The sequence below is a fragment of the Thermoascus crustaceus genome, assembly GCF_041956765.1.
Source record: "Thermoascus crustaceus strain CBS 181.67 unplaced genomic scaffold VTN00scaffold_7, whole genome shotgun sequence".
NCBI lineage: Eukaryota > Fungi > Ascomycota > Eurotiomycetes > Eurotiales > Thermoascaceae > Thermoascus > Thermoascus crustaceus.
The window spans coordinates 1,397,719-1,405,193 of NW_027192533.1; the positions used below are offsets into that span (position 1 = coordinate 1,397,719).

The 7,475-nt window shown below is 50.5% G+C and overlaps 3 protein-coding genes across 3 annotated transcripts; 2 read left to right on the plus strand and 1 right to left on the minus strand.

Annotated features, from left to right (window-relative positions):
- Window positions 1-782: 782 nt before the first annotated feature.
- Window positions 783-1,646, plus strand: VTN00DRAFT_9483 (uncharacterized protein; the record flags this gene model as incomplete). The annotated part of the gene is made up of 3 exons (XM_069436448.1): window positions 783-1,035; window positions 1,241-1,325; window positions 1,394-1,646. 3 exons carry the CDS (start codon window positions 783-785, stop codon window positions 1,644-1,646), a joined length of 591 nt encoding a protein of 196 aa, XP_069285068.1.
- A 760-nt stretch (window positions 1,647-2,406) lies between these two features.
- Window positions 2,407-4,764, plus strand: VTN00DRAFT_9484 (uncharacterized protein; the record flags this gene model as incomplete). The annotated part of the gene is made up of 1 exon (XM_069436449.1): window positions 2,407-4,764. One exon carries the CDS (start codon window positions 2,407-2,409, stop codon window positions 4,762-4,764), a length of 2,358 nt encoding a protein of 785 aa, XP_069285069.1.
- Window positions 4,765-5,932: 1,168 nt separating this feature from the next.
- Window positions 5,933-6,956, minus strand: VTN00DRAFT_9485 (uncharacterized protein; the record flags this gene model as incomplete). Its single annotated transcript, XM_069436450.1, has 2 exons — window positions 5,933-6,606; window positions 6,662-6,956. 2 exons carry the CDS (start codon window positions 6,954-6,956, stop codon window positions 5,933-5,935), a joined length of 969 nt encoding a protein of 322 aa, XP_069285070.1.
- Window positions 6,957-7,475: the final 519 nt, after the last annotated feature.

Sequence of the window (7,475 nt, forward strand, 5' to 3'; positions counted from 1 at the left end):
TAGCAGCGGCCGTGATTGCAACAGCAGCGACTGCGGAAATATCAGCCGACAAGCGGTGCTTGTCTGAGGAGAACATATTTTCTACTACCGCAACGGCCACTTTATCTGTACTTCTTAAATATTACTCTCTGAAGTAATACCATCCAAAGATTCGAGCAAAAGGCATATGCCTCTGTGACATTCGTCCATCTCACCCGTCAACCAGGGTAGGATAGTGTAGGTAGAAAGTACCATGTCGAGTAAGCACCTGCATCGCAGATCTAGTATAAAGCATGTCAAAACATTGGTTATGCTGTAGATCGGATAGGGTTGCGTTAAGAGAGGTAAGGTGATGTTGTCATGCGCTATGTATGGAAGCGAGTGTCAACGTCGTGCGGAAACATCAAGCGCATCCGTGCTCAACCGGTGCAGTTGACATGTTTCGCTTGAAGCACACATGATAGTGTAGTAAACATCATAAATGAATAAATTTAGTAACTGTTTAATATAGATAAAAAATAGAATAAAATAGCATGTCCGTCCAGATCAGACGGTGCAGAGAGTAAGGGATCTGGAGAAATGGAGGTTGCAGTGCGTAGATCACGTGAGAAGCCGAGCTCCGGCGAGGTTTTTCCCTGAACGTCCCGAGCGCCTCAAATCTCAGATTTGGCTGTTTCTGCTTCCTGCGCGAAGGATCCAGTCTGTCCCACACCCTGACCAACGCCGCCATTGGAGTCTCTCTCTTCTCCAGCAGGGACCTTATCCTTCTTCTCTCCTACCTCCTCCAGAGACTCTCGCCCATAATGCCCGTCTCGGCGTCGTCCCGTGCCGCGCTGCGCCAGTCGCAGTTCCTGCTCCGACGGTCCGCCGTCAGGCACGCCTCGTCCTCCTCGGACGCTGCCTCCAAGGCCAAGGAGGCCGCCGCGAAGGCGCAGCAGAGTCTGTCCAAGGTCACGGCCAACGCTGGTCCCGCAATCGCGAATGCCGCGCAGGGCGTCGGAAACGCGTTGAGGAAAGTTGGGGGAAGGACCGGCAAAGTCATCGCCTTTGTGGACTGTAAGAGAAACCGCCCCGGGATTGGAAAACATGGGATCTCTGCTCTGCGGCGGAAGCAGTTATTATATTTTTCTTGTTTCGACAGCCGATGCCTGAGGATCTGGAATCCCGATTGATTAATTCGACCCTGACCCTCGCGACGTCATTTCCACACACATGCAGGTGGCACTTCCATGAACTGACAATTTCATGTCTTTTTGTCCAGCATTAATACCCCCTACCGTCTACTACTCCAAGGTCGGCATTGAGCTCGCCAAGCTGGTGTTCCACGGTCAGAAGATGGCTCCTCCGTAAGCAGCAACCCATTTCCATATACAATCATTCGCTTTCACCTGGCTAACAAGCCATATATATATAGAAGCCTGTCGACATTCCAGGCCTACTTCCAGCCCCTGATCAACGCCCTCCGCAACCCCTCCGCCCTCAAGAACATCAACATCCCCAACCCGCAAGAGTTCGTGGCTCGCCTGTGCAAAGCCGACAAGAAGACCCTGGCTTTCTACGGTGTGACGGCTGCGGAGGTTCTGGGATTCTTCACAGTCGGTGAGATGATCGGCAGGAGAAAGATTGTGGGATACAGGGGAGCGCCCGAGCACGCACATGGCCACTAGAGAAGAAGAAGAAGAAGAATGAAGAAGAGAGAATGTCTATTTTACGCAATTTTTCCTAAACACTCACACACAGCTGACCTCCACCGTTTTCTTTTTCTTCCTTATTTTCTCTCGCCTGCGTTCTGTACTATTGTATGATAGACGATGGAATATAAACTGTTGTCTCTGGTCAGTTGGTTTTTCCCTTTCGGTCTGAAGGGGATTATAGAGAGGGGGTGTGGATAGCGTCAGCGGGCGTTTTAGCGTTTATCTTGGACCAGATTCAAGAGAATGTTTCATATAGATGACTATTAGTCCAGATATTTCTTTTGTCATTGAGTATTGGAGCGATACAAGGATCGGGCGAACCGCAGTCTCTTTGATAATATGTACCGTACTGTACTACTATGATACGGATCATCGCCACAAATAGTTAATTTTAGATTTTCGGATTCTCCCCGCACATTTACTTTGGTCTAGTCAATACTTCAGCATACATCGACTGCAAAGCATTTAATAAATTATCTTAAAATTTCTAGTATAGTAAGAGAGATACATACACTAGCCATCGTCTGCGGTTCACATCGCATCGCCTGGCTGGGGTCCTTGGTGCTTGTCAGGTTCACTTCCGCGCCCTCTGATTGGTCCGTGTTCGAAAAGATTCTTCCTGCCCCCGTCTCCGCGACATAACAAGATCTTGCATGAACTGAACACAACAAATCAACGCAGGGGTGCATACCACTTCTTCAGAGAACAAGGGGGTTCTATTGAGATCCTCAAGATGGATGCTTTCAAGCTTCTAACCCGGTCGACGAAACTCAAGTCGGCCGGGTTCGCTGCTGCTCAGAACGCGGCATCAGCATCATCATCAAGCCGCCTACCGTCGGCCGGGAAGGCGGAGAACCCGCAGCTGTTTCGTAGCTCTGACGATGATGCAAAGGTCAAAAAGTTAGATGAGGGGTCCAAGCAGGGCAAGAAGAGGAAGAGGGCTGAAAAGGATGAAGATGGAGTGGATGGCCCTGCCGCAGAGGAAGGAGAGGATGTGAATTTGGATTTCTTTAGCTCGGCCAAGGGGCTTCCTGCCACTACGTCGAAGGCTACAAATGGAGTGAAAAAGCACTCTAAGGAGGATTTTGATGACGCAGCCCAGGAAGAAGAAGAAGAAGAAGAAGAAGAAGAAAGAGAGATGGATGAGGGCCGGCGAAGGTCTATTCTCAAGAGTCACAAGATCAAGGTTACGGATCTGCGTGATCTGGAAGCTATCCAATCTGCGGCCACGACGACGAAGGCCAAAGAGCCGGAAAAGAAGAAGAAAAAGAAGAAACAGAAGCAACAGGAGGAACCAGCACCTGCTCCTCTGACAAAGAAGCAGCAGAAGGAAGCTCGAATGCTCTACCCCCAGCCACTGACTTCCTTCCAGCAACTACGCTCCAGATATCAGATCTCCCGACGGCTTTCGGAGAACATCGCCGAGCAGGGCTTCTCCGTGCCGACGGAGGTCCAGCTGGGCAGTCTGCCGCTCCTGCTGGGCGACAAGTCGGTTTCGCAGAAGACTAATGCTGGATCCCCGCAAGGAGGAGGAGCAGCTTCAGAGCCTGATCTGTTGGTTGTTGCGCCGACGGGGAGTGGCAAGACGCTGTCGTTCTTGATCCCTGTCATCAATAAGATTGTCAAGCATCATCATGAGAAGCCTGAGGAGCGGGGGATCTTTGCGATTATTGTTGCCCCGACCAAGGAGCTTGCGGGGCAGATTGTGAATGAAGGAAGGAAGTTGACTCTGGGGACTGGGGTGAAAATTACGCTGATGAAGAAGGGGATGAGGGTTGTGGATCGCGATGATGATGAGGATGAGGAGGACGAGAAAATTCTTGACGAGGATAGCGGGAGTGAGGGCTCTTCTTCAGAGTCTGATGATGAAGACAAGGAGAGCTCCATTGGGAAGAAGAAGAGCCGTAAAGGCAAGAAGAGCACTGTGACCAAGAGCGATATCCTGGTCACCACTCCATTGCTTCTTGTTAACGCATTGTCCGCAAATCAGACCAAGGACATTGCTCCCCTGCCTTCAGTCATGAACTTGGTTCTCGACGAGGCGGATGTCCTTTTGGATCCTCTTTTCCGTGAACAGACGCTCGGCATATGGCGCGCCTGCACACGCCCTGAGCTTCGAGTTAGCCTGTGGTCCGCCACCATGGGCTCCAGCATCGAAGAGCTCATCAAATCTACGATCAAGGAGCGACGGGAGTCTCTTGGCCTCGCCCCAGAGGAGACCCCCCTGATCCGTCTGGTCGTTGGACTAAAGGACTCTGCCATTCCCAATATCACCCACAAGCTCATCTACGCCGCAACAGAGCACGGTAAACTGCTCGGGCTGAGACAGCTTTTGCACCCCACGGCGACAATATCACCAACCGAAATCCGTCTCCGGCCACCATTCCTCATCTTCACCCAGACCATCCCCCGCGCCGTGGCCCTCCACTCCGAACTCCTCTACGACATCCCCGCCGAGGCGGGCGGCTCCTCCCGCATCGCCGTCCTCCACTCCGACCTGTCAGACACCCAACGCTCCGAGATCATGAAGGGCTTCCGCAAGGGCGAGATCTGGGTCCTCGTCACGACGGACCTGCTGGCCCGCGGCGTCGACTTCCGCGGCATCAACGGCGTCGTCAACTACGACATCCCCAACTCCGCCGCCTCGTACGTGCACCGTGTCGGCCGGACGGGTCGCGCGGGCCGCGAGGGCGGCATCGCTGTCACCTACTACACCAAGGAAGACATCCCCTACGTGAAGAGCATCGCGAACATCATCGACGCGAGCGAGAAGCTGCGCGGCAAGCCCGACTCCGAGAAATCCGTGCAGAGGTGGCTCCTCGACGCCCTTCCCGATCTGAGTAAGCGCGACAAGAAGGAGCTCAAGAGACATGGCGTCAAGGCCCGGTCGGTCATCAAGAGTGAGGATATCGATCCCAAGGCGCGCAGCAAGATGCGGATCAGCACGAAGAGTGGGTTCGATCGCCGGATGGAGAATAAGAGGAAGGGCGCTGTTGAAGCTAGCCGTCGTAAGAAACAGGCGCAGCAGTCGCAGTCTCCTGAGAATTCGGGAAGTGAGGATGAGGACGGGTGGAGTGGATTTGAGGATTAATTTTTTTTTTCCTATTTTTGCAACTTGCAACTCAGCTTCTGGATACCGCAACGGGTCTGCTATGTTAGGTTCATGTTCTTCCGCTCGAGACGAGATGATACAGTCTTGACATTTGTATAGCACTTGTACATACATTACAGACTTGAAGTCGCTTCCTAGAAACCCACTTACTATTATTCATGCATCATTACTTGATTTCTGTTTGTTTGTTATCTGGTGATCATTTCCTCTACAGACTAGACTGAAATATGCCTCTGATTCCAGCAAGCTGTCAAGATCTCTCATCCATCTTAGCGCATCGCATTAAAAACGTCTTCATTTGGGTTTCAAAAGGATAGCTATCAATCATGTCTAGACTCTGAAATTAGTATATATATACTCTTGACCTTCTCGGTGTACTTATTATTCAACGGTTCACCAACGGCAGTACTCTGCTAGATATCCTCCTCCTATCTCTGATTCGATCCTCTGTTGCTATTCTCTCAAGCTCCCACACCAATTTCTGCCTTGGCAACGTCCAGTATTGCTGGAACTTTATTCTTACCATCCAACTTGATCTCCCTCCCGCCTCTACTGCACGCATTATCCCTCCCCTGCCTGATAGCTACAGCCTTATGCGCTTCCCACTCGCGCGCAGTCATTGTGATGTCCTCCTCTGCCCCCTCTGGTCCTGGGATCAGACTATCTCCTCCGGAGAGCCTCTTCATCGGCGCATCCCCATTCGGCCGTACCAGATAGGCCAGACTGTACCGCGTGACTTTTACCCTGTTCCCCGGGAGCAAACGTCACGGTGCATATTCCTCCGCAGAATCCCAGCGCTCCACTCGACCATCGCGTCGCCGAGATTGACGATCGTGCACCCGGGCACCGGTCGGATATAGAACCAGCTCCTCTCGTTGCGTAGATCCTCACCCGGAGCCAGCAGCTGCAGACCGCCCGTGATGTTGAAGAGGATAGTCAGCGTTGAGTGAGGTCAGAAGCACCACGTTAGCAACTGCAAGAGGGTAAGGAAAGGCGTACTTGATTCAAAGGCATTATGATTAAGTTCTGTCTTCTTTGCTCTAGAAAAAGGTTCAGCCCCTCCCCCTGGATATCTCCAATTTGAGAGACATCTGAATCTGGATTGCGAACGATGATAAGAAGACTAGCATGCTAGTAGGGATATTGGTCATCTACCACAGCCTTTGCACCTCAATATGATCCGTTCGCTCCCTTCAACAGTAGCACCAAAGATCTTGCCACAAAAGACGCAGGAATTCTTTGAGCGGAGCATTCTCATGATTTGCTCCTTTTTGTCTTCGCACCTCTTCAGACTCCGTTCCAGTTGCTTGAATTCACGATTCGTTTCACTTATTCCCTTGGCTTGCTTATCACACCTCTCCCGTAGTGCGTGAAGTTCGTCCTTGAATCGCACCAGAACATCCCACGCGCAGCGCCCAACTCCTGTGAAAACGCTCGCAATTTCATCATTTCCTTCAGCGAGAAGTCCAGGTATTGCTTCAGCAATTTTTTCCGCGAGGATGTCGCGCAGTTGGCGGTCCGTACTGGGTGTCGTCTGATACACCTCGGGGATGATTGCAGCGAGGACTTTTCCTTTGTCCCTGCTGTCTTCCAGATGCCCTAGCAGCAAAGATAGTTGCTCCTGAAATCTCTCGGCTGCTAGGTTCTTAAGATGTGAGATGCAGAACCTATCCGCACATGCGTAAATCTGAACATGCCTATTTACAAGAGCCGCATATGCATGTACCGTGGCTTGTTCTGCTCCTACTTTTGGTGGCTCTTCATTCGTCTCTGTCTCTGTCGTTGACAATGTAGAACCATTGTGAATTTCCTCTTCTTCTCCTTCCTTATATTCAGTAGAACTCTTTATATGTAATGTTATCTAGCGAAAACATACCAGTGTCCCGTCCATTTGCATCTTGAGAATCACCAATCACATCCGTCTCGTAGTCATCAGTGTAGAGAAAGCTCAAGACGGCCTGGATTACATCCGGATCCTCCTCCTTTAGTTCTAGACGCCTGCTGGTGCCCTCCCGATAGCATTCCTTACAGATCACCCGGAAGTATTGCGATTGTGCGCAGAGGATCACTCGATGGACTTTCCACTCGCTGTCCCCGCAGACGATCGTAAAGTCCGAGAACTCTCCTGTGGAAAGAAACTGGTCCCATTTGGGATCGTCTTCGTCGCTCATTTTGAGACAATGATAGTACGGTAAAGGTAGCGTAAGCTCTTTGCAGTGACAGTGACAGGACGATGGATGCGGTACGCAATTTTTATCACTACGTTCTGAGTATGTGGGTTAGTTGCATTAGGTACTTAGTACGTAAAAAAATTGAAAGTTATCTCGAGGGGATGATGACTTGTGTATGATGTGGTGACTTCGTGGATCGCCAAAACTGTGGTTCGCGTTCTTTGGGTCAAAGATGTGGCTGCCACCCCTGGATGTTACAGATATGATGATGATATTAATGATTTATGGGAACGCTTTTCATATAGGCAGAAGGGGCCTGCCATCCCTACTTCTTTATAAGGAAGTCAAAAGGTCTTCGGATCATGTAATGAAACCTATATTAAAAGGTAAAAGAATCAGCCAGAAGCTCCAGAACATGCACAGGCCATGAGAGAGGGGGATTCATTTATAAATAATGGCTAGAATCTGCTGTCAAATAGTCCCCTTATTCACTACCTATATATATATATATATATAGTA